Below are 27,337 nucleotides of genomic sequence, written 5' to 3' on the forward strand. Positions count from 1 at the left end.
CTTATTGTCGCTGAGGACCATCATCAAGTTCAGATTTCTAAGAGTTCAACCTGTATTCTTCTATTGGTATTTTTAAGAGAAAATAAGTAAAATTTGGTGAATTACATGAAATTGGACTACTGTAGTAACACTTTGTGCGACTAACTGGACTCCACATTAATCTACGAGATACTTTTCAATAAAAATATTCTCTTGTGCAGCCAATTCTCTTTCTCAGAAATGAACCCCCAAATATTTATTCTGTTATAATAATCCTTTGCTGAATGAAAACAATTCCAGTCAATATTCATTTTCATGTGATACAATATAGGCATTTTAAAATAATAATGTGATTTCAGTCAAATTTGAGACCTGAGACACACTTCTTATAGTAAAACTAAAAATCTTGAACAAAATTTTCCTACAGTTAATTCTTTGGAAAAAATGATATTAAGTATTTTAGGTAATTTATTTTTCATCGAAAGTATAGAATATTTACCCATTTGTATGGAACACTTATCCTATACTATGTGCTGACCACAGCAAGTGAAACAGATATGAGTTCTTTCCTCTGGAATTTTTTGACAAATTCTAAGAAGCTGCTATGACAGGACAGATAAAAAACAGTCCTTTACTGTGTCGTTGAAAAAAACTATACATTTGCAAGTTTTTAGCTTATATTTGGATTTACTGGTTATCAGGACCACGATGAATTCACATTGTGAGGAAAAAAAACCCTCAGAATATAGGAACCAAATTTTCCACCCTTATAGCAATGTAAGTATAGAAATAAATGAAGAAATTCATACATTTTTAATAGCTTAGAATCACCAGGAATTTTTCACATGTAGGTGATATATGCGATCTAGAAGTTCAGTTATGAACATAATAGTAGGAGAATTTTACAGATCAAATCTCAAGAACACATCTTTTTGGTACTGCTCATGTTATAATACAATTGATTGTACCGTGGGTACCAACTTCACTAATTAACGATATCAAGAGCACTTCATCTATCTATGGAAAATATTCATGCTAGATAGACAACTCACACAGCTACAAGTTTTAAAGACCCAATCTGTGCATTAGGACAGAAAAATTTCATTAATAGGAAAACATCCATTAGTTGACTACTACAGTAAAAACTTCATCATATTGGTGTCATGAGAAATATCTTCCTTTTCCTTATATATTAACTGAGCTGCCTAGGTATGCCAGAAATTGTGTTATTTATGGTATAAGAATTTTAGAGTCCATCCCTTTTGGGATCTCTTTGGGAACTAGAAGTCAATTTGTAGTTTGATTTCTTCTACTTCATTTCTACTCTATTTCCGATATTGTGTTTTTTTAAATTAACAGAACAAAGCCAGTACTTTCACTGCCATGTCGAATTGAAACTTTCGAGGGATATTCAGGAATTGTTCTTGGACTGAATAGTCTTCAAAAGTTTCTGGTACATTTCTGACTTCAGAAACCTGGGATAGGAATCTCTTTCCATGTGCATGTACACTATTCTTTGAGCCTCTTCAAAACATGTTCGAGTGGGTTCTTGAATATTCTTGATGATAGCTTCTCTTGTCAGACTGTCAATGTTAATCTGAAAAGTGAAATTACATTAAGAGCATAAGTAGGCATAATTGAAGATGAGAATACAATGGAAAAGTTTAATTTATTCCCCCCTCTCCTTTTCAGTGGAATAGGGTAATTTCTTTTGCCGTTTCATAGGTGTCTAAAAAAGGACATAAAAGATAAACTCTTTGCTTTTTTAAAAGTCAACATCAACTTCCGCATCTCGGATTGAAACAAGCATGAGGCCCGAGACCAGGGGAATCTCCGAAACCACTGATTACTTAGGAGGATGCAAGTGGTTTGTTAGCAAAGTGCACAGACAAGGAAGTTTATCAGGTGGGGGTCTCTTTTAGGGAAAAGGGAAGTTGGTGCTATTTTTAAGTTTATCTTCCTTAATAGTTGTGAATGTTGATTTCACTGAATATGCCCTGAAATGGGAAGAAAGTGAAGAGAAGTGGAGAAATACAGGAGAGAAGTGGTTATTTCAATAAACCAAGTATTTTCCAAAAAGGAGTTTTGAGGAACAAGTCAGGAATGGAGGACTATCATGAGGGATAGGAACCTCACCTACCATCCTCTACCCTTATCCTCTGGACGAGATTTTCCCTCCTCATTCTCTTTCCACCAGGAGGAGTCTCAGTGTGTCTGTTTCATTCTTGACTCTTTATTTTCTTAAGACAGTTGCAAATGACGGGCAGTGAGTGACACCAATGTGACTGTTGGCCGAATTGGCTGGTTTTGAACTAAGCTGAGCGTGAACCCTAGTGTGGTGATACAGATTTTGCCCAACACCACTCGGGGTGTCAAAATGCCTCTTTGTGATGTCTGTAGTTCCTTCTAGCAAAGCCAATTCTTTTTACAAGGACTTCTTTTTCTTTTAAACTTTCCTGGGAATTAAAATAATTTAATAAGGACAGGCTTTGTGGTTGGATAGGCCTAACTTTGAATCCTAATTTTCCCACTTAACTGCTGTGTGACAAAACAAGTGAGTTAACTTCCCAGATTCTCAGGTTTCTTCTCTGTAAAATAAGGTTCACAGTCCTGACTTTATAGATTACAGGAGATACTGGATGTAAAGAGCTTGACACACATGTGTGCATGGCAGATATCAGCGCCCTCCCAGGGATGTCGTGATCTCCATTTGCTGTCATTGTCACATAGTTACCTCTCTAGGGGACTCTGGCTGAATGTAAATCTTATACAGCTTCCTTGCTCTAGAAATTCTGCTCCACCGTGAGGCGATTTTCTTATAGGTTTCACATTCCATCCAGAATTTAATATTCTCATCACTGTGCTCCATTTTTAAGTATGCTGCATAGATGACTGGGCCATCTAAAAGTCATGGACAAAGAAATTTATTTGCATGCATCAAAATCTGAACAATATTTAGTGCTGTTAAACCTAAAAATCTGAATCAAAGCTCCCAAATTAGTGAACAAGTGAATATTTTATAATCACACACACACACACACGCACGCACCGCATCACACTGAGATCTATACCTCTGAAGCATATTTTGACAATGCTGGCCAATGGTGTAGTCACCCATTTATTCCTTTATTCTGAGTCACTCAGAGCAAAATGCCCGCTAGTGTGACTGGATCTGGGATGGAAGAGATCACCAGGACCCAGAAATAGGACTTAAGCCGGATCTCTGGACAGTGCCCTGATCCGGAAACTGACACGAAAAATCTAAGGCCTCCAGCCAAACTAGAGGATTAGAACAAGGTTTAGAAGCTAAACAAGCAGGTCAAGTTTGAGAGGAAAATATCCAAGCCAGGTAGAAGTTATAAATTGATCAAGTTGTACAGCCTGGGATATTTCTCAAGGTCCAATCAGAGCAGGAGACTGTAGATTGATCAAAACTCAACTTCATATTTATGATTTATGGTTCCAACTAGAAATGAAGGGCCAGGCAAAGAATGTAATTCGGATGGGTTTTGGGAAACGGTCTCAAAATCCAGAACAGGACAGTGGAGATGTGCAGTACAGTCGCCAAATGACACGACGTCAGAGATGGTTATCTTCAGCTCTGGTCTTGAACTGCCTTTGTGGAGTGAGTCAATAAGGCCAAACATGTGGGAGGAGCTTTTCCCATTGAGGCACTATTGTCTAGGTACTAGTGTTTGGAGAAGAGAGTTAGGCCAGCTCTCACAAATCTAGTAGAGTAAGAATCTTTGGGAGGACCAAGTATTCTCGAGATTCAAGATGAAACCTCTGAGATGAATATTAAACTTCTTCAGTGACTAGGAAGTCTCTTGGCATCTCTGAGAAACTGCATTGGTAAATGATGCCACAATAATGTAACTTGCGATTGATAGTAATAGAAATGGCTGTGTAGGCACATTGAATCTGTGACCTCGCGTAGAATTTTGATTAACAATATCTTTGTCAGTATCATTAACGGCTACAAGAAATAATGATAATCAGATGAAAGGGCAATGGCAAGTAAAATCACATTTTCCTAGATCTTCACATGAGAGTTTAGATCGAGTTTCCCAGCACTATAAAGCTGAGTTCCTTGACTCCTTGCCTTCTACTGGCTCTGTCAGCATTGACATAAAAATAAAAATAACAATTAAGGTATTTTGTGTTCAAGAGGCAATCTCAAATAGAGGCAGATCCTTTCAAAGGAGGTATCAGGGTTGGGGAAAGCTGGCAATCTACAAGAAATGTGCCATCGTTGAAATACACAAAATTAGAGCTTGGCTTATTATTATCAAGTGAGCAAGAGTGGCCTTCACAACATTGAGTGGGAGATGATTCAAAAGGAACATCACTTGAGTTGAGAGGACAGACGAGATGTGGGTAGAGCATGTATAAAAATATAACATAGGAAATGATGTGAATTAGATATTCCTTTCCAATGGGGGAATACATTTTAACTTAGATTTCAAATGAGAAGTTTATTTTCACACCAAGGTAACTTTGAGATGTGCCTCACCTCATCACAGGCACAGAAGGCTGGAGTCAGAGAATACAGGGGTAAACTTTGGGGCTCCTATTGGAGAAATAGCTGAATGGATGGGCAAACCAAAAACCAAAACAAATCAGAACAAAAGGCCATTTCTGGCTTACCAAGGAAAGCTGAAACCCAATAATTTGCAGTGTGTATTGAAAGAAATAGGGTTCTGTTTAAGAAAATACAATGCAATTTGACATACTTTGTACTTAGAGGGATTTTGACTGAGTGCTTCATTAGGAACAGAAAATAAGGACCCTAAAATAAAGAAAGGAGCTATGGAACAGGAGAAAAATGAGATAGCAGATAAAATCTACAGATCTTGGCATGAGAGTTAACCACTAGTCTACTAGGATGCGTTGAGTGGATGCAGGTGGGGGTAAGGAGATGCTCTGGAAACCAATACTGAGTCCATGTTACAGTATTCTGAATGTCTGTTCAGCCTAATTGTGTAGTAAAATGTTTAGAGACTCTCATTCAAGAACCTGCTTGCTTCTGTATCTGCCTTCTCTAACTTTCCTCCTGACTGAGTGGAGGAAGGATCTTTTTGGGCTGGCTTGACAATTCTGAACATATCAAGTCTTTTGCTAATGAAGCCATCCATGCATTGTGATATATATTTTATATAGATACTTGATGTGGTAGATTGTAGTGTTGTTCTCAATTATTCCCTGGTCTTGTAGAAGGATTACACTCATGTCTCATTTATATCAGCTTTGCCCATGAGACTTGTATTAGCCAATGAAATACATGCAAAGTACCAGGTGCAGGGGCAAGCAGAAGGAGCATCAGGTGGTTCTGCCAATGCTCTTCCCCCAGCCATGAGAAGGACACATTCTGGAAAATAGCTGTTCCTTTAGCCTGAAGGCCAGAATGAAGACAGAACAGGCCTGGAGGTGACCCCAGTCCTGGTGTAACATGAACAGGAAATGAACCTTTCTTGTTGTGAATTCGTGGGATTTTAATGTTGTGTGTTACCGTATCACAACCTAGTGGAAGCTGACCTGGGCCACTTGAACCTATGTGATATTTCAGAGACGATTCTGGCGTGTAGAGCAAGCAGACTCACATGATCGGTATGTTTTACAGAGTTTTGTCTTCATCGGGCCGATTTTTACAAGTTAGCCATGTGAGCAGCTGAGAATGCCTTTGTAAAAAGTTTGTATAAAAGTGTTGTATAAAAGGAATCTGAGCACTTAATCATTCAGTTTAGAATTTCGATTGACTCATACAACAAGTGAATTACAAGATGGAAAAACCTTTTCCAAATCAGGCAATGTAGCCCATTCTACAGTTTTAAATGGTACTCCTTCCTGCATGCTACACTCGACAGACTGATTCTGCTTGAGCAGAGTGAACAGGGATAAACAACAGAATTGCTCATTAAGTGAGAAGATGGAAAAAATAGGTTTGTGTCATATGTAGTGTGCGCCTTTTCCTCGAAGAATGAGAGTGGTGCTTTGGGACTCTCTAGCGTTTAGTTCTTTTAAAACTAGTCACTGAAATTAGTATTTCTATGACACACAGGGTGACATGTATCAGTGTCTTAATGCAGAAGGAAAACGTGACATTCCTCCTGGCTGAATCAGAAGAGTGGCCCATCTGTTTCAGGATTGTTTTCTGCGAGGCAGCAAGGCTCACCCCGTGCATTAAATCCTGAAGGGGAGCTGTGTGCCAGTCTGCCATCAGCAATGGGCCTGAAACAATTTTACATCCATTTTACTTTCAATCCATACCACTGGGGATGATGAATTCCACATTCCTACCAGCCTCTGTGTGAAGTTTTAAAGTAAATATTCTGTTTTATTGAAATTCTCTGGTTTGGCTTCTGTGATATTAATCATTTCTGGGTTTTCTCCTAACTTCTCTTTGCTGTATTCTTATAAAAGTAGCTTAAAGTACTATGAGTTGTTTTTAAATACAGAAAACTTCTCATAAAGATAATAACCATTGTTAGCAATTTGATACATTTCCTTTTATTCCTTCCGTCTTTTGTTTATGTTGAACTTTCTCTCACCTGCACAAACACAGACACACACACAAATGATCTTATTGGCATTATACCGTGACAGCAATTTTGTATCACTCATTCATACTATGTAGCAAATGCTTTCTCCTTTTTACTTTTAAGGATCATGTAACAGTCCGTTGTAGGACTATGCTATATTATATTTAGCCTCTCTGCTATTTTGAATAGTTAGATTGTTTCCCCTTTTTATATTATAAATTATTCTACATTGAACATTTTGGTTTATAAATCTTTGAATTTATAGTTATTTTCTTAGAATTAATTTAAAGGAGTGGAAGTCCTAGATTGATGATGTAATATTTTCGGTGACTCTTGATACCTGTTGTATAATTGCTTTCAGAAAGATTTGTTTTTTCATCACCAACGGCAGTGTCAAATGGCCTACTCAGGCCATACTTCCCAGTCTGATGGGGTAAACCCAGTGACTTGTAATTTTTAAAATTTTTATTTTAAAAATATTAATGCTTAAACATTTTTCTTTCTTACTGACCATTTCTTTTCTTCCTGTGAATTTTAAATCTTTTCTCCATTTTTCTTTCGCATTGTTAGAGTTTTCTTGAATTTTCGGATCCCTTTATATATAAAAGACACTCTGTTATATTTATTGCATTAACATCTCTCCTCTTTTTGTATTATTTTTGTTTATTATTTTTGTGTGTGTGAGGAAGATTGGTCTTGAGCTAACATCTGTGCCAATCTTTCTCTATTTTATGTGGGATGCCACCACAACGTGGCTTGATGAGCAGTGCCATGTCCGTGCCCAGGATCCGAGCCAGCGAACCCTGGGCCACCTAAGCGGAGCGTGTGAATATAACCACTACGCCACTGGGCCAGCCCCTTGTTTATGATTTTTGAGGAGTATTTGTAAACCGTCTAATCTGAAAAAGCCTCAGTTTATCTATCTGACTCAGCTTTCAATCTTTTCTGCACTTTTATTAGAGAAAAATCTCTAAAACAAAAGTCTGGCCACAATCCTTTGTTTATAACTTTCAACTTTTTCCCATTGCCCTAATGGTAAAAGCCAGACCTCTTGGCAGTGGCTGCAGGGCCCATTAGAACACAGCACTTTCTACTTCGGCAGCCTGTTCCCTTATCACTGATGGGCACAGTCTTTGCTCGAGCCTGCTCCTTGTTAAGCAGTGTGTCACCTCCACACTGTGGCATATGCAGTTCCTTCTGTGTGGTGGCCTTTCTGCCCTGATAAGACTCAGCTTAGGTATCTCAGTTTCTGAAAAAAATTGCTCTGAACCGCTCCCCCTCACGCCAGGTTAGATAAATGTTTCCTGGCAGTTGACAAAGAGTGCCTAGTGCCCACTTATTTTAATTATAGTTCTATCTCCCTCCATGTCACAGTCTATTATATTTATTGATTTACTTCTATTCCTTTCCAACTCACCTGCAAACCTTTGAGAATTAGGACTGCAGTGCACTCATCTCGATGTGCCCAGTGCCTACACACCCCCTGATGTGTAGCCGAGACTGAATAAACAAGTGTTGGTTCATCCAGCCTTTTGGATCCCTCATCTTCTCCATTTAAAAGCGACTCTCCCTAGGCTTTGAAAAGTGCGGAAGCAGGCCCTAATTACTGAGCACCCGAGAAGCACCAAAGACCCGAGGATTATATCTGGCGTGTTGTTACTTTTTGGTTTTTTTGAGAGAGAGAGACAAAAATGTACTAACTGAACAGTGATGTCTATAAAAGGCCAGGTTTTGTTGTTTGTTTTTTCCCTGCAAGGTGAAATGCATGAGCTGTTAAAGAAGACAAAATGGGCTACTTGGGAAGGGCTGAGGCATGACAGCACAGGTAATAAGAGGGTTGGCAACAAGAGTTAGCGGAGGTTAGAATAAATGACAGTGTAGGAAGCTGCCAATCCACAGTGAGCAGCACAGAAGTTCTCGCAGATGCAGAGAGCTGAGAGAATGCCTCTGCCTCTGGGATCAGGATGCCCATGTGGAAACAGCAATATCCATCAGTAGCTCCTAACGCCCGCTTTGTGCCGTGAAGATGCAAATGAAGATGCACTGGCCAGCATAGGTGGTTGATCAGTGTGGAGCTGCCTTCACTGCCTTCAGCAGAGTGGTCCCACACTATTCAGCCTGGCATATCCAAGGTGATTGTGATCATTGAGGAAGGGAGGAAAGCATACAGTACATTCGAGGATGATTTTGACCAAAATTATAATTGATGCAAACCCTGAGATTCAGCACACTTGCCTATCCGGAATGGCTTAACTGGATGTCTGCTCTGTGTCTGTGCTGTTGCAGACTGAACAGGCCATAGAAAAAATCCATAACTGTGCTTTCTCGCTTGAAATCATCACCGCTCATTTTAAATGGGCACTCAGCATTACCCACTTTCCTTCCTTAATATCATGGTTCTCCAAATCTCCAGAAATGATTTCACATCTCCTCCCTTTTTAAAATGCCGACACATCCTTTCGCCAGCTCTCTGCTGATGCCCTTGCCTCCCACTTCCCTGAGAACAGAGATTTAATCAGGTGGAGATTCCCTCATCTTCCCTCCACCAAATCCACAAACTGCCCGCCACTGGTACCTGCTCTTTCTAGCTTTCCTCCTGAGAGGAAAGGATCCCTGTTCCTTTTTGGGCTGGCCAAACAGTTCTTCTTTGGCTCCCACCTAATTTTGCTTTCCCTGTTGCTTTGCATTTCTCTGTTGCTGTTAAAAATGTCCCCACTCTCTTCTGTGTCATCAGTTTCTTCCTCTCTCATGGTTGCCATCATTTACAAATGCGCTGCTGTATTTTCTAAATAAAACCAATAATAACTATTGACTCTATACTCCCGATACTGACCTCATGCCTCCTTCCTGTTTCTACTCTTTACTCTGGTGACCTTCCCAGCAAAATTTATGTAATTCTCTATATTATCTGCCTTGCTTCCTCCTGTCCTAACCATCTCCACCACACCCCTCAAACTGCTCTTGTCAAGGCACCATTGACTTCTGTATTGCCATATCCAATGGTCCCTGTTCTTTCCTCATCTTAGCTGGCTTCTCAGCAGCCTTTGACACAGTTCACAGCTCCCTTCCTGAACTGCTCTCTTCTTTGCCTTCCATGCAGATACACTGTTTTGCTCATCCTTAACTTACCTGATGCTCCATTTCCATCTCCTGCGCTGACTACTCCTCTTCTCACGATTTTGAAATATTAGTGTCCACCGCCATCTCTGGATCGCTGATCTCCTCTCTCTGAACTCTCCCTATAAGTGATCTCATAGCCACATGGCTTTGATTAGCATCTATCTGCTAATTACTGCTAGATCTGACTTCCCCACTGAGTTCTAGTTTTACCTGGGTTACGGCAACAGGCTTCTCACGGTCTCTCTCTGCTTCTATCCTTCAGAAGGGAACCAGCCTTTGTTACTTTTATAACCACGTGGACTCTTGTTACTCTGCAGTCTATGGCCATCCACGTGGCCTATAAGGCCCTACACTCTCATCATGTTGAACTTCTTTCAGTTATTGGAAGCCGCTAACCTTGCCCATATCTCAGGGCCTGTCGAACGTGGTTTTCCTCTGCTGGAGCCGCTCTGCTCCCAGACCCCAGAATGGCTGGCTGCTCCTCATCATTCAGCTTTTAGCTCATATTGTACCCCATCTCACAGTTCTTCTCCAGTCATCCAATTGAACTGCCCTCTTGCACTGCCTTTCTTGGTCATATTGCCTGGTTTTATTTTCTTCAAAGCACTTACCACTTTCTGAAATTAATTTATTAATTAATATCTTTGCTTGTCTATCTCCTCCCTCTAGATGGAGCCCATGAGCCGAGCACAATGACCTTGGCCTCTTTTGCCCCACAGTCCTGGCACCTGGAAGGTCACCAGACACTCGGGGGACCGAGTGAATCATCTAAGGGGGCATTAGTTGCAATTTTACCAAACCTCTTTTTATTTATATTAAACATACTTATTAAATATCAGCAGGCATCCTCTACCCTCATCTTTTGAGATTTGGCCAACAAATATATGTATGAGCCTTCTGCATTTTTTCTGGCACTATTTTCTGACATTTTAATCAAAATCAAAAATAAAACTTGGATTAGTCAAAATTTTGATTTTGATCATTTTTTTTTGTCTTGGCCTTTCCAGTATGAAGAACCCTTGGGTTTTAGGCAATTGTCAGTTCCCTTGTCGTTTGAAATGCACACTTCTGTATCTTTTCTAGTTCTACTAGATATAGCCATGAGAAATATGGATTTTTACTAGGTTTATCCATCAGAAATACCATAGAATTTTCTTTCCATTTTTCAACTTGGTGATGCCTGTCATTTTGACCATATTTTGAGGCACAGTGTCATATTTTGGGTCAACATCATTCAAGGAAAAATCTTTAGTAATTCTCAGGTATTTTTATGGGGAGATGACTAACAGCTCAGACAAATGTTTCCTGATCCATTAAAAAACTTATTACTGCTTTTATATGCATTTGAAAGTAATTTAATTCTTTCGTCAAAACTTGGACATTTGGAAGCTTGGAGGACCTTCTGTCATCTGTAGATGTGGAAATTTTGGAGTCCTTTCTGCTTAACTCATTGTGGAGATTTTTTAATGAGACCAATTTTCACACCAAATCCTGAGGAATCCCACACACTACATTTCTTCAATGAGAGAAGCACTCATTTATCCTTACTGAGCTTACTTCTTCTAAAGTTCCCTATTTTTAAACTACTGTCAGTCAGACCACCTTGTCATTTTACGTCAATCTGCATCATTTCAGTCCCAGCTCTAAATTCACTTCTTGTGAGAATCTTTCCCCGGGAGACCTGGCCATGCCCCCCCATCTATCTTCACCCCCCAGCGTGTGCATCAAGGTCTGTGCTGAGTGCCTTCTCTTTCCAGTCTCCCTTCTTCTTGTTCTCAAGCTGCTTATGGTCCACGTATATTTTATCTCTCCTTAGTGAGGAATGCCTTCAGGAAAGCACTGGTAGCATCTTTTGGACACACTCCCTCCCACTCCCCCATAAGATCAATTTCCCTACATCGTATACAGTAAGAACTCAATGAATGCTTCACTGTTGAGAGATCATGCTTCAAAATGTATCAGCTAAAACTCAAAATGCTTTTTTGTTCTTAGCCATTCTTTGGGCAACCTAGACACCCCTCTGATTCTCAGCCTTTACGTCTGGCAGTCCATAAACACATCTTGCTGCTGTCACAATACAACCCACGCTTGGGGGATATATTCTAATGCTGATCTTCTATAAGGCCACCCTAACAGGACCTCGCAAGTAATTTTATGTCAAAGAAATGTGTACATGTGTTTTTCTTTCTATGTCTAGAGCTTCCTTCTGCTTGTCCAATGTAGCACCAGACTTTTCCTGGGAAAAATGTAGCTTCATAAAACCATCTTTACGCTGGAAGCAAAAAAAAAAAAAAAAAAAAAAAAATACTGCCAGTCAGCTCTGTATGCAGCCTTGGGTGAAAATGTTTGTCAAGGCTATTGTTTTTATTTTTTACTTTTTTAAACATTATTATTTTTTTGCTGGGAAGGATTCATTCCAAGTTAACATCTGCTGCCAGTCTTCCTCTCTTGTTTTCCCTCTGCAAAGCCGCAGTGCATAGTTGTGTATTCTAGTCGTCAGTCCTTCATTTCTTCTATGTGAGACGCCACTACAGCATGGCTGCTGACAGACAGTGGTGTGGTTCCGTGCCCAGGAACTGAACCTGGGCCAATGAAGCGGAGCATACCGAACTTTAACCACTATGCCTTCAAGGCTGGCTCAAAGCTATTGGTTTTTTTGTTGTTGTTGTTAAAGATTGGCACCTGAGCTAACAACTGTTGCTAATCTTTTCTTTTTCCTTCTGCTTTTTCTCCCCAAATCCCTGTGGTACCTAGTTGTATATTTTAGTTGTGGGTCCTTCTAGTTGTGGCATGTGGGATGACACCTCGGCATGGCCTGATGAGTGGTACCGTGTCCACATCCAGGATCCGAACCGGTGAAACCCTGGGCTGCCGAAATGGAGCCCGTGAACTTAACCATCCGGCCATGGGGCGGGCCCCCTCAAGGCTATTGCTTTAAAAAAGTCTGTGTCTGCCTTGCCTTTGGAATCCCCTTCAGGATATTTCTAGAAGTTGCTTTGATCACCATTTTTTACTTCACCTCAATGGGCCATAAATGGTAGGCTCCCCTGTTATCTTCCAGGGATTTTCAGTTTTTGAAAAATCTCCTTGTTTTCCTGTGTTATGGTATGTGCTGCATGGGCACATGGGGCTTTTTTTTTTTAAGCACATTACCTGGTACCCAAGAAGTACTAGATATTTATCAAATATACATTGAACAAAGGCACACACTGTTTTTAAAAAATTAACTTTTTTGTCAATAATATATTATTAAGTAGCATCTAGAATGCATCAAGGTTCCTAGCATTCTCAATTCCTAACGTCTTAATTTTGCCACGGTTCTGTTCTTAAATTGATGATTTTCTTGGATCCCCTTTGGCTGCGAGGAAGTTGGATTGAACTGTATCGGGATGCCTCTTACTTAATGGCTCCTCAGCAAACATCTCCTAAATCAATTCCTGTTCATCCATTGAAACCAAGCCTTATACAGCTCCTTGCCCTGTGGGTTTCTGAACTGCCTGTTCTTGGAAATAGTCTTTTAATCTGTGTGGAAAGACGCGTCCACCTATCTTAGCTAGAGGATGCATTTTGCTAGTGTTCTTGGTTGATGTAAACACACTTTATTCTCTGGTACACTTAATGTTTGTTTCTTAGTTTTATCCTTCTGATTGGATAGAGTCCATAAAATGATTTGTTTTATCTCCTTTTTATTATGTGATTGTTGAATCTTTACCTGAATTTGCCAGTAATTCAATTTCTGGTAAGACTCTGACTCTGTTTTTGCTGGTTTTAATAAAGAGCAGTACGCTGCCTTCCTGTCTTCGTCTTTTCTGTGGACTTTGCTTATTCTCATGATGCTAGATCTCTAAATTGCTAATTCTAGCTGGCTCCCACTTGAGATCATTACGAAGGAATTAACTTTATCCACTTTGTTTATGAGGCCTCAAGGCCTGGCACAGAAACTCTTACATAATATGGCTTGGTGTTTTGATCTTTTCTTACTAATATTTGTCTTGTATTTATCCATTGAACATTTATTGCATGCCCATTAGGTAAAAAGCACATTTTCAGTCTCTGGGAGAGGGGAATGAAAGGTGAACGAGAGGTGATCTGTGCTCCTAGGGAATTTACAAGCTAGTGAGAAAGTGGCTGTGGAAAAAACCCAATACACAAAAGAGCTGTAATTAGAACCAGAATAAACACTGATACTAACAAAATAGAAGAGAGAGGAAAAATACTTCCAAAAGGTTTCATGGAAAAGGTGGAAGTTGAATTTTGCTTTCAAGCATGGGCAGAGTGGACAGAGGAGACAAAGAGAACTTTGTGCAAAAGCCTGGAGAGGAAAGCCATAGATGTAGAAAATGGAGCAGTGGTCACATTGGTGGAAGGGCATGGGATGTGAAGGGACAGGGCTGGAGATGAATTTTGGAAAGTGTATTGGGTTAGGGTATACAGTCCTGAATATGAAGAGATTTTGGACTTTGTGGTAGGCGGCAGAGAAAAAGGAATGATATCCAGAGACATGAACTTTATTGCTAACAAAAATAAATACCAGGGCCAGCCTGATGGTGTAGTGGTTAGGTTTGTGTGCTCTGCTTCCGCAGCCTGGGGTTCGCCAGTTGAGGTCCCAGGTGTAGATCTATGCACCACTCATCAAGCCATGCTATGGCAGGCATACCACATATAAAATAGGGGCAGATGGACACAGATGTTAGCTCAGAGCCAATCTTCCTCAGCAAAAAGAGGAGGATTGGCAATGGATGTTAGCTCAGGGCTAATCTTCTTCACCAAAAAAACAAAACAAAACAAAACAAAACAAAAAACTACCAGTTATTGTGTGCCTAATCTGTATCAGGCACTGAGCTAGGTGTTTTATATCTAATCTGCACAATAATGTTGAAAAGAGAGGTGATATTATTCCCATTTTACAGACAAACAGTGTGAAACTCCAGGAGAGAGACTAAGCTGGCAATGCTGCAAAACATGGATTACAGGAGGTTGGGGCTGAAATCCAAATTATTAGCAGAGGCTCCATCCATATAGCTGATGGAACATATACTTTTGTCTCTTCCTCCCATTCCAATGTCCTAAAATTGACCAAGACATATATTTTTAAAAATTCAAAACCACACTGGCAAACTGGATCACAAACCGTAAGGAATACTGAAAAAGTGAAGGGCCATGGCAATTGTGTCAAAGAAAGAAACTGCGGCCTCAGATGTTCTTTGGCAACCCCCAAGATGAACGGGATAACCACCTGCACACCCCACTAATTAAAACATCAGATAGCACTGCTAACTCTCCACTCCTCAGTGAACAGGTCTAAACAGATGAAACATTCACAGCAAGGCTCATAGCGAATGGAACAAAAAGAGATCTATAGAAAAAAAATTATCGAACATTCGAGAGGAGGAAACACCACAAAAAAAAGTACCCAATTCAGGAAACAGGAGAATTTTCTTTGAGTACCCGCTGTATTTTTTTCTGTACCTGTCTTCTAGTGTTTATCATTTTCTATAACCTCCTAATTTCCTACCCCAAACACAATTGACTGCTCACTTGAACGCACGTAGTCCTTTATATCTCTTGCGTGGAGCCTATGACTCAATCTCCCTCATACGCATTGCTACTTTCATTTGTACCATCCGACTGTTGATACGTATTTACAAGTCTGTGCAGACTTACATAAAGTTCCACTTCACTCAGACACAGACAAAGTTAGAAACAAACTTTGAGGAGATTTAGAACGTCAAGACTCAAATTTATTCTTATTTTTGAAGGCCCTAAGAACAGCATCTTGTTAACTTTTTGCAAATTCTAACTTTAGAAGGCTATGGTAAGGCAGTATATTTTGGTACGCGTTACTATGTAAGCGTATTTGCCAAGGGATCTACACATATACTTATGAAGAATAAATATGCACCGTGACTAATCCTGTTTTAATTAACACCAGCGAAAACAATAGTGGCTGACACGACAAACTATTTTCTGGTTTTCTTTTTTTAACTGTGGCAGTTGCCATTTAAAAGGCCATGAGAAGAGGGGCACACATTCATCCTCCAGAGGCCCCCTTTCCCCTAAGCATGAAACTGACTAGTTACTCAAAGATGACATAGACATGATACTCACATTTTGTAGTCATCAACTTTTCAAAAGACTGGGCCCACTGCAACACTTCCTCCAAAGTGAGGCTTTGAAAAGAAACACAAGGTGTTCATCATACCAAAACGTTCTCAAGGTTTTGCTGAATTCCCTAGAAATATCATCTATCTTCACAATAACACCAAAGTATAGTTATTCTCTATTTGTGTGTGGTTTTAGATGGAAGTTTATCTTCCTGTGATCTCTTACATTTTATTTTTATTTTCTAAATTGTTAAAATTTAAAAAATGATAGAGTATAAACTTGAAAATATGACAAAATAAATTTTAGAAAGACAAAATTCCACAGTCCTATAATCTCCTTATTCCCAAATCACCATTATTAATATTTTGACTTATTTCTTTTTAGTGTTTTTGTCATGTGAATGTGTGTGTTTTTAGCCAAGAAGTAGTCATACTCCACGTGTGTCATTGTGCGTGTGTGTACTTTATGTGTGACATATATATGTGTATATATGTAAATACACTTTTAACAAGCTTTTTACATGTCGTCACAATTGTCTTAGTAAGCATTTATAGTGTTATAATTTATAATTATACATTTATAATCATTTATAGTCATTGTGGCATATTCTACAAGGGAGCATTCCATAGTTTATGTAATTATTCTCAATGAGCATTTTGATTATTTCTCAGTTTTTAGCATAAAAGCTTGTTGTGATTAAGGCTTGCCATGATCGTGCAGGACAATTCTTTAGGAGATCAGCTGATGTAGAATCAAAGTGGGTCAAAAGACACACACTTTCGGGGCTGGCCTGGTGGTGCAGCGGTTAAGTGCGCAAGTTCTGCTTTGGCGGCCCGGGGTCCGCCAGTTTGGATCCCGAGTGCAGACATGGCACCACATGGCAAGCCATGCTGTGGTAGGCATCCCACATATGAAGCAGAGGAAGATGGGCATGGATGTTAGCTCACGGTTAATCTTCCTCAAAAAGAAAAAAAAAAAGCACATTTTTAAGATTCTTGGTACAAATTGTCAAATTGCTTTTTAAAGGGTTATGTGTTGTGTGCTGCTGCCACCAGCAATGTGTTTGCCCATTTATCTATTAGAATCTTAGAGTCTGTCCACAAAGCCCACTTACATGCATTCATATAATAAAGTTAGTAACCCTCTATCTATTATGTATAGATATTTTCTCAGCCTATTATTTGCTATAATTTTTTTTCATGTTGAGGGTTTTAATTATTACTGTGAATAATATGTCATTACATTTGACCTAAATAGTCTTTAAAAAAAGCCATTTACCATTTCAAAAATATCTGTGAAAGAGACTGGCTTCGAGGCTTCATTTCTGTTTATTTTGTGAGCCATTTGGATGATGAAGGGAATTGGCAAGTGACTATGTATTCTTACATATAAATCGTTTTACTTTCCCTCCTTTAAAATACTTAATGTGTTCATTGCCGTTCCGTTTATGATGTAGGCTTAATTTTCCTGCTTTCGATAATTGCATGTAATCAAAGACAGCTCTAGATGTAAGCAAGCTCTGTCCGCTGGCTGCGCCTGGTGTAGTTGGATTAATAATTGGTGTTGAAGGAACAGCCATCAGTATTAGCAGGTACTTATCACAATGAAGGAAGGTTAGTTAAAGAGGTTAAAAAATAACCTAGAACATGGAAAATTATTGGGAGTCCTGAAAAGGTCAAGCAACTTTTGTTTTCTACAAATTCAGCTGGCTCTTGCCAGTTTTAGATAGACTGTTATTAGTACTGAGTCTTAACAGTTTATCGCTATTAAGATTGCGTTCAAAAAAACATTTCCATGAAATCTTGTCTGACTCATTGTTCTTTTCTCTTATTAGAGCTTTAAAAACAGGAACCCAAAATAGCCTTTTCTATCCAAGGAAATGGAAAGTGTTAGGCAAGTTACATTGTATGCCTATCTGTTCCACCCATTCCCATTATATAGGAGAGAATAAAATCTGCAACATGAGTGAAGATGCCATCATTGGCTAGGGTTAGCTTGAAATAAGGTGTTAGTACCTGAGAATTCCTTTGCCTCTGTGATTCATGAGATTTACGGAGATCGATCATGACTGGAGTAATTACGCACAGGGGTAAAGTTGTGAAATGAATTTTTTTTTGGTTTAACCCCATTTTTGCTTGTAGTTTTTTCTTAGTATATCACAAGTTTCACGCTGTCCCATGGCTATCCAGGTGCCCTTATCAGAATTATTCTAAACTCCTTTGTCCCCTCACCCACCCAGATTTCCTAATAAAAATTCTCCACTTGTGTGCCCTCCTTTCTTTTAGGTAGGCAATGGATCCCAAACAGATACAGGAGCATTCTGAGATATCATGATGCTCAGAAAGAGGAACGAAGAGTCTGACTGTCCTGGGTTCTAATGCCAGTGCTGTACTTCATAGCTTTTAGTCTTGCTTAAAATCTCCAAGCCTCAGTTTTACTGTCTATAAAATGGGGATAATAATATCTCTCTCACAAAGTTATCATGCAAATGAAATTAGGTGGTAAACGGAAAGCATATATCAAATGACTGTTCTCCAGCAGCTTGCCATGAATGTGAAATCTCTTTCCTTGGCCTTCCCTTTCATTGATGGTGGGTCTACAAGCAGGTAGAAAGAAATGCGAGCCCTGCTGGTGATGCTCGATGGGAGTCATCAGCCCAGGAGAGGGAAGCTGTCCCCAGATTAGCCTGTTTCATCTTCCTTCTTCCCCGCACCTGTGCAGTGCACAGCCTCAGCCGGTCCTTTAAAATGCTTGAGGTCTCAGCATCTCCTCCACACACCACCGCAGCCTCCTCCTCCCACACACCATAGCTGGTAAGCGTGTTTGGACATTTCGGGTCTTTGGGCAGGCGCATGTGTGTCGGGAGCGCCGATGGTAGTAGGGAGATGTGGCCAGAACTGAGGTCTCCACGTGGACCAGCTTAAGCGCTCTTGTTAACCTCACGGGCATCTTCGACTTGGGAATTCTTTCACGTGAGCGAGTCTAATCAAGTGCTTTGTTACCCTTCTCTGACATGCTGCTTTGCATTTGAATGCAGTCACTGTTTCCATCCAAATGGCTACGTTTTTAGTTATTGCAAAGTGGAGAAGAAACTTGGGAACTGGGTAAGGGTTTGGTTACCCCTCCAGTCCCACCTCTTCCCACTAGGTTTGAGGGTTTCTGGCACTTTGTTGATGCACCATGAACATATTTTAGATCAAAGAATCTCACTTATACTAAACAATGTAAAACTTTGAAAAGAAAATCTAAGACTATTCCTAAGAGACTCTAAAAACATTCAGCTTGCTGAATTCTCAAATATAAGCCATGAATAATGAAAACGGAACCTTAGTGTAACACATGGCTGCTCTTCTGCTGGAATTACTCATGTGTAAATGCAAATTTTACCTTCTGAGCAAAATATATTAAGGTAGCAGTTGAATACATATGCACCTATTTATCGTGTGATAAATATGCATTATAATGGCCATAGAATTTAAATGCTACTTACTTTGAAGGGGGCCTCTTAGATTCAGCTCTGCATATCTTACAAATCCAACAATTCCTCCTGCTCATTTTTCTAAAGAAATACAGCATATACTTAGTGTAATTTAGCCCTTTAAGATAATTATATGGTTAGAGTCAATTTCTAAAGAACACACAAAGTTATAAATCACGAAAAAATAAGGATGAGTTCTTGAAATTAATGGAATACAATCGCCGGTGGAGGTGGGGAGGAGAGAGGAGAGTAAAATGAATCATCTCATAAATATTTTATAGGAATATAGCTGCTTAGAGTCGGCTTTAGAACCCACCGGGCCCACCTACTCATCAAATAGCGGTGTTTTAAAAAGGTACGGCTCTCTGAAAAAGATCTTTCCATTTAGGGCCCATTCACGATGAATTTGTCAACTCCCCAATCTTCCCTGTTTGGATAATTCTTATTTTTAGAAAGATCTCTCAATGTTTTAAACAAGAATTTGCCTCTTTGTAATTAGCCAGATTTGTTGGTGGTGGTGCTGTCCAGTCGATCTGACTCCTAGCAACCCCGTGTATAGCGAAGGAACCCTGCCTGGTCTTTCTGCACCATCCTCTCGCCTTCTGGTGCTGCGTCAGACAATGCTCTGCTGCTATTCGTAGGGTTTCATGGCCAATTTTTTCAGAAGTGGGTGGCCAGTTCCTTCGTCCTACTCTGTCTAGGCTGGAAGCTCTGCTGAAACCTGTCCACCATGGGCGACCCTGCTGGTACTTGAAATCCCAGTGACATAGCTTTCAGCATCACAGCCACACCCAGCCGCCATAGTATGACAACGAACAGATGGACAGACAGACAGGAGGATGTGGTTCCCTGACCAGGACACGGCGGTGAGAATGCCAGATCTTAACAACTAGACCACTAGGGCTGGCAATTAGCCAAATAAAGTAGTTCAAATAGCCAGATGAAAAATAAGCCTCTTTGAGGGTAAATTCTGAAAGGGGTGTTGTTTACCTGGTTTTCCCCATTCTGGGCAGTGTAACTTTGATTTTAAAATTTAGGTAGTTTTCTCAGCCCAGGCTTTATGTCACAATGTATGTCCTACAGGGTTTTTAACTCAGGACTTTGAGAAAACAACTGAAAAATTTGTTAAGGATAGTTAAATCCACACTTTATAGTGAGAACTGGAAATATTTTGCTAAACATATATACACACTTATATACAATGAATTATTAAGGATAAACAGTAAGGGGGCTGGCCCCGTGGCCGAGTGGTTAAGTTCGCGCGCTCCGCTGCAGGCGGCCCAGTGTTTCGTTGGTTCGAATCCTGGGCGCGGACATGGCACTGCTCGTCAGACCACGCTGAGGCAGCGTCCCACATGCCACAACTAGAAGAACCCACAACGAAGAATACACAACTATGTACCGGGGGGCTTTGGGGAGAAAAAGGAAAAAAATAAAATCTTTAAAAAAAAAAAAAAAAAAGGATAAACAGTAAGTTTTTGTATCAGTCTTTATTGATTCATTTGAAACATCTGTTGAACCCTAACATGGGCTAAGTTCTGGCTGCTGGTGATCGACATACACCCGGTCTTTCCTCTTCCCATCCTCACTAGCAAGCCTTTAAAATTCCAGTGACGGGGACTTTGATACAGGAAGTGCAGGGGCGTGTGCGTACACGCAGGAAGAGAACCTAACCAGACTCTAACCGGGGGTGGTTGGAGAAGTCATTCCAGTAAAGTCATAGCTGAGCTGGAACCTACAGGATGTGCTGGAATGTGCTGAGTGAAGAGAAGGAGGCAGCTTGGGCAAAGGTCCGAATGGAAGGGGTCACGTCCTGGTTAAGGAAATAAAGAACGCAGTCACCCCATGAATCTAGAGTTTGGCAGGAAGAAAGCTCAGAGAAAAGGGTAGAGGGTTAAGATTGGACCAATAATCATGTTCAAAAATGTCTGTTGCAACCTTAAAATGGTAAGAGCTGATGTTGTAAGGATAGGCAGAAGTCAAGCACGTGAGGCCTTACACACCATCAGTTTCATAGTAAGGAGCTGGAAAAATCATTTAATGGTTTAAAATATGGAATAGACATGTTGACAGTTGAAACTAGTTTCGTGAGTAGAATGGGTTGTAGTGTGGCAAGGGTGGAATTAGGGAGACTAGTTAGGAGCAACTGCAGGAGTCTAGGCAAGGGAGGAATTAAGAAGACTAGTTAGGAGCAACTGCAGGAGTCTAGGCAAGGGATGTGACAGGCTTAGAGCAAGAAGGGAGTAGTAGAAATGGAGGGAAGAGATAGACTAGGTATTCTGGAGGAGGAACTATCAGAACATGTTGCTTTATTGGATATGGAAGGTGGAAGAAGAAAAGGAAGAAAGTTCAGGTGAGAGATTACCCTCAAGATAAAGGTGGGCAGTTTTCATAAACCATGTAAGAGAAGCCAAAAAAAAAGATGAGATGGCCTCGGAAAAGTATGAACTGAGAAAAGCAGATGGCCCAAGACAGCTGACTGAAGAACACAAACATTTAAGAGAGAGACTGAGAAAGGGGAGCCTGCAGGAAGAGAATCAGAACAATATGGTCTCAGAGAAACCAAGCAATAAGTTATCAAAAAGGAAAGAGTGGGCAACCGAGTATTAAGAACTAGGAAGAGATTAAGAGAGCAAGGAATTGAAAGATATCAGTCAGATTTGTTAACAAGGTCATCAGTAACCTTGGTAAGAGTGGTTTTGGTGGATCAAGGAGGGCAGAAATAAGAGGGAAGAAAACAAGAGGAAATGGAGACGTGGGCAAATGTAGGTCGACTTGTGTTTTCTCAGTTGTTTCCCTTCCTTCCTCCCTTCCTTCCTTCCCTCTCTCCTTCCTTCCTTCCTTCCTTCCTTCCCTCCTTCCTTCCTTCCCTCTCTCCTTCCTTCCTTCCTTCCCTTCAATGATTAAAGCTGTGGACAGATTGATATAATAGAGATGGAGAGGCAGGACTATGCTGTTTGACGGTTCTGGTCTGCACTGTTGTTCAGATGTTGCTCATAAAGTGATACGCCCTGGGGTTGGCAAATGGTGGCCATGGACAGAGGTTGAAGACGTAGGAGAAAGAGGGAAGATCAATAGAATTTTGGGTTCCTGAGAAATAAGGAGGCGTTGGAATTCAGAAGGTGGGGGCTAGGACGTTGGGGAGGTGGAAGTACAGGAAGAAGGTACCCTTTCCTTGTGACTGGAAGAGTGCGGAAGGATGGGGGCAGGTCTAAGTATATTTGCAGGTTTGGGGATAAGAACTTCTGGATGCTGTGGTCTGATGGACTTTATTGTCTGTATGGGTCTCTACTGTGAGGAGGACCACGGACACAGTAGTTAAACATATCTACAGGAAGGAACACAATTTGGACTCTTTAATTACAATTATAGATGGAAATTAGTTTAAGTAAGAGGGAAAATTTGTTGTAAGGATATGTTCGTGCGTCCAGTTAGATTCTGGATGACCTTAAATGTTAGGCTCTATTCTTTCGGTAGTAGTAATTCATTGAGGTCTTTAAATAGCAGTGTGATGAAAATAAGTCTTTTTCTAGAAAGATAAATCTGACTGATGATTAATACTGAAATAATTCAGGTTAAGAAAATTGTCACATTATATACTGATCTCGTATGTAATTGGACCAGAACTATAGTAATGGAGCTCCAATTTCAAGCATCCTCATTTCTGTCATCACCTCTAAGATGCAGATTACCCAACGGCTCTCTGCTTATCTTGTAAGTAGAAGAGGGTAAGGGACTTCCTTCCTTCTTGTGTCTTCTCTCTCAGTATAACTCATCATCTCTGTCTTCTACTGGGCCTTGACTTCTCCCCTACCTCTACTTTCCACAATAGTCTTTCCAGCTCATTGTCTCCTCTCTTGATCTACTGGAGCCATGGACATACATTGGCGATTTTTATAATTAAAATTCATGTCTATTTACAAGTTATTTTATTTGTGTTTATAACTGTAATGGAATTGTTTGGCAAAGGCAGATCAGTATTAGTGTGCAACACCCACGGAGGTCAGAAGCACAGCAAAGGTAAAGTAATTTCCAGATGCACCAAAGTTTAGGGGGTTCCCACAGCTCCTGAGAGGTAACAGAGTACATTAAAATCATTCTGGGCTCTGAAGCCAGACAGACATGTGCTTGAGTTCAGGCTCTTATTAGCTGTGTGACCTTAGGCATATTGATTAAACTCTGAGATTCTCAATTTCCTCTTCTCTAAAATGAAACTGTAAATATTAGAAAAATACACCCATGCAAAAACTTTCTGTTCCAGTTAATCTGTCTTCCTTCAGCTTCCTGCGCTTGTCACTCGGAAAGTATTTCCTAAGCTCTTTTGTATGGACAGGAAACACACATTCTGTCAGAGTACATTCCTTCCTCTTTTTCAATTTCAACTCAGATCTCTTAAGTTTTCCCAATTAATTTTATTCATTCTTCAACCTGTCGGCATACTTCTTGCAAATCCTCCTTCTCTTCATTTTTGTTTGTTCTGGTATTCCTATATTTCTATTGTTCACACCTTATATTCGTAGCTAGGGTTCCAGCTTTGGAATTAGCTGGGTCTAATATAAATAACAGCAGACACGTTTGGGCATGTGTGTCATTTGATGGAATGGGGCCACCAGGGATGACTTATTTGGCCAGAAGAGCTCAGGCATATGTGTATATATATATATATTATATATATAATATATATATATAATATACAAAAAATATAATATATGAAAATAATGTTTAGATTTCTGACTTATCTACTCCTACTAGTCTGTAAATTCTCTGAAGTGTTATGTTCAAATGCTATTTGAGAATCACAGATAAGAGGTCGTTTATATGTTGTTTAGTATTCAAAGTCAAACATGCACAGACTTATTAAATGATGGAATACTGATGGAAGATAATGCCATAAAAGCGTCAACAATTAAAGAAAGCATTTAGTGACAGAATGATGTACAAGATATGTTATGCCTAAAGAGATCAGGAAACAGTCTTGTTCTATGAAGTTCTCTGGTTTTCTAGTCATTAAGAAATGGAACTTGTTGGGAGCTGTCCCTGTAGTGGATCCCTGCTGTCCATCTTTGGAGATTTCTGTCACTGAATGCCCCCTCACTTGCCTGCACTGCCCTCTTTTGATTACTACTGGATTCAGTGTCATGCACCCCTACTTTGCTGGAATATCACAGCACACTCCCCGCGTCGTCATCATGCCTTTCACGTAGAGAGAGAAATTCACACATATTTAACCCAGCTTCTGGTAACAGAAAATTGACCTTCTGAGTTTATGACCTCTTCCAAAAAAACACTGCTAAAATTATAGTAAAAGAATATATAGGGCTTAAACGTGAAGGGAAAAGGAGATTAAATGAGGAGACACAAAACAACAAAATATTTCAAACTACTTTTGAAGACGGAAAGCAGGAGAAGGAATAGAAATTAAAATTCTCATACCTCTAAATTGAGAAGAGAAAAGGCGGCCTTTGGAATTTCATCTGACTAAATGAAGAAAATAGAATCCACAATCTGAGGACAAAGAATTTCCAAAATAACTAGTGGTTTGAAAAGTAATATCTGCCATCCTGCATTCAACAATGTTTATCAGTGAGTAATACATTTGCATCTACCGTTTAATACTACCAAAACATAGAGTGGCAGAGTGAAACTTTCACATTTACAACTGAGAACTTTTAAGAAATATTTTTGATAATTCCAAAAGGAGTAAATTCTAATTTTTTTTCAAGTATAGTTCTTCAGGATTAGAATTTGTTTAAAATATCCTATTGATAATCTCAAATTTATTTTGTTTATAGTTAAATCCAATTAAGAGTGTCTTCATTTAAATTGTACCCTTATAATTAGAGCACATGTGGTCATTTACTGGTAAAAATAAAAATGAGCCTCAAATATTCTGTAGCACTACAATTCAGTTTTGTCAAAAAGAGAGTTCCCTGTGAAAGAATGGGCTAAACTGATATGATGTGGAATTCATTTAAATTGGAGAAACTCACCAAAATTCAAATCAACAATAATTATTTTTTTCTCTTGCTGGTCGTATGAGATGTGGAAAAATTCCATTGACCTAAAAATAAAATAATAACAAAAACAGAAAGGTTATTGTGTGCTTCCTGGAGAATGCGTATTTGGCAAGGATTTCTATAAATACCCTCTCCTACATTTTAAGGAAATAATTTCTCCACTTTGTAAGCTCTGGATTATGGTTATTCTTATTTTTGATTTATTAACTGCTTATCTAGAATTTTATTAATTTCATGAGTTGATATTATAAAAAATTCCTGTGCTCTTAATTTGTATTTTCCACTGCTTTTCTTTAAATATTTTATGTTTTTCTTACACGAACATTACGCGTTAATTTGCCTATGTTTTTACTGTTTCAATATCCTCTTAAAACGGGTGTACACTTTTACAGTCTAAGTATAGAGGATTTAGAAGAAGTTTAGGTCTCTGGAATGATTTTGCCTCCAATATTTTTCCGGATTATTTTAAAAAGCATGCATTTCATCTGCAGAATCTATTTCTTAGAGGAGTTATAAACGCATTGGTAATGAATTGAGTTGGATGTGTATTATGTCAGAAATAGATAGAAGTTTCCTCTAGCATTTAAATGAAATCTTTCTCAAAGCCATGTGAAAATAAATCAAATTTCTTAAATTAAGCCTTTTCACATATTTAAGTGTTTTTATCATCCTGATAGGCAATTGATAAATTCTTTCTGTTCATATTTAATATCTGCATTTAAATGTTTCTTTATTTCATGATGTAGCATGTCACATAAAATTGAGAAAAACCGAGAGCAATTTACATTGAGTAAGGTTTTGTTTGCCATAGCACGTAAAATTCTTGCCTTTTGAAAAGGCAGTAATTTGTGTGTAGCAGGTTTAGGCATAACTCTCAGGGACGAAGAAGTTCTGCAAAATCAAGATTAGGTGTTTCATATAAACCTTACAACAATCCACACCTGCAATCAGTACAGCTAATTAAATGATGGAACTAATCATTTGGCAATGCACGATTTTTGAAACAATTCTGAAATATCTGATTTTATAATATATCTTTATCTAAACACATACACACATGTACACACAAAAACCCAAGAAATTAAAAAATCGTGCTGTACTCTAAAACTGTAATATTTCCTTTACGGCCCAATTTAGAAGTTTCATTTATACATGCGTGACTGCAAGTTTTTTTTAAAGTATAGAAAGCCTAGGCCAGGCAAATATATGTGTTTACCAGTTTGTTTTCTTTAGAAGAAACTTGCTAACACTTCTAGCATCCTGCTGTTGAAGTAAATATCTACCAGTCCTTTATACCCAGCCAACCTGATTGTAATTCAGCAACGATTTTATAGAATTTCATACTTACAAATATATCCTGTAGAGCGGTCCACCATACTAAATTTTATTTCCTCTTCATATGATCCTTTTGAAATCAGGTTCTGAAATTCTGTGAGACACCCAGCATTTTATTTTTCCTGGCATAAAAGACTTTACTGTCTCTCTAGTTACCTTCGATGGCACTCTGGCCTCTGGACGAATGTTCTGTTTTTACACACGTATCTATGCAAAGAAAGATTTTTGTTGAATATGGAAAGTAGCTCTGTGGGACTCCAGTGCATTGTTGATAAAGAGGTTTTATCTAACATTATCAGCCCATCTGAAGTGATCATTTGATTGGAAGCGGTAGCTCCATGAAATATTCAATGTAATATTCAAAGCTTTTTTCCCCCCAAATAATTCATTTTCCTAGTTTCAGAAAATGTATAATTTAATGTAAAACCCCCCTTTTTAACAAAACAGAGAAGTGAATACCAATAAGAAGGCTACTCCTGCAAACACTTGCTATCAAATTATTGAGAATTATTAAAATCAATCTGTTTGGAATAGTCAAATTACTAAGGACTTGTAACAATTGAAGGATCTGAAGAGACCTCTTTTCTAGTTAAACCTTTCTAGTTCCTTCAACTGGTCCTTATAGGGCAGCTTCTAGACTTGCCGTCATTCTCCAGCTTGTCAAAATACCTGTTAAAATCTGAACTAAACACAGTGCTCCTGGTGAGGACTAATGAATGCAGAATATGGTGAGATTGTTAATGCCCTTGTCCTATGTCTAATAT

The 27,337-nt window shown here is 39.2% G+C and overlaps 1 protein-coding gene across 1 annotated transcript; it reads right to left on the reverse strand.

The window, feature by feature from the left end:
* Positions 1–215: 215 nt before the first annotated feature.
* Positions 216–26,829, reverse strand: RGS13 (regulator of G protein signaling 13). The gene is made up of 7 exons (XM_014849907.3): positions 26,587–26,829; positions 25,212–25,282; positions 24,655–24,726; positions 19,234–19,302; positions 15,747–15,808; positions 2,714–2,880; positions 216–1,576 (listed from the first exon to the last, which is right to left on the reverse strand). Exons 4-7 carry the CDS (start codon positions 19,296–19,298, stop codon positions 1,391–1,393), a joined length of 480 nt encoding a protein of 159 aa, XP_014705393.1. The 5' UTR covers positions 19,299–19,302; positions 24,655–24,726; positions 25,212–25,282; positions 26,587–26,829; the 3' UTR covers positions 216–1,390.
* Positions 26,830–27,337: the final 508 nt, after the last annotated feature.

Source organism: Equus asinus, chromosome 30 (assembly GCF_041296235.1).
Source record: "Equus asinus isolate D_3611 breed Donkey chromosome 30, EquAss-T2T_v2, whole genome shotgun sequence".
Taxonomy (NCBI): domain Eukaryota; kingdom Metazoa; phylum Chordata; class Mammalia; order Perissodactyla; family Equidae; genus Equus; species Equus asinus.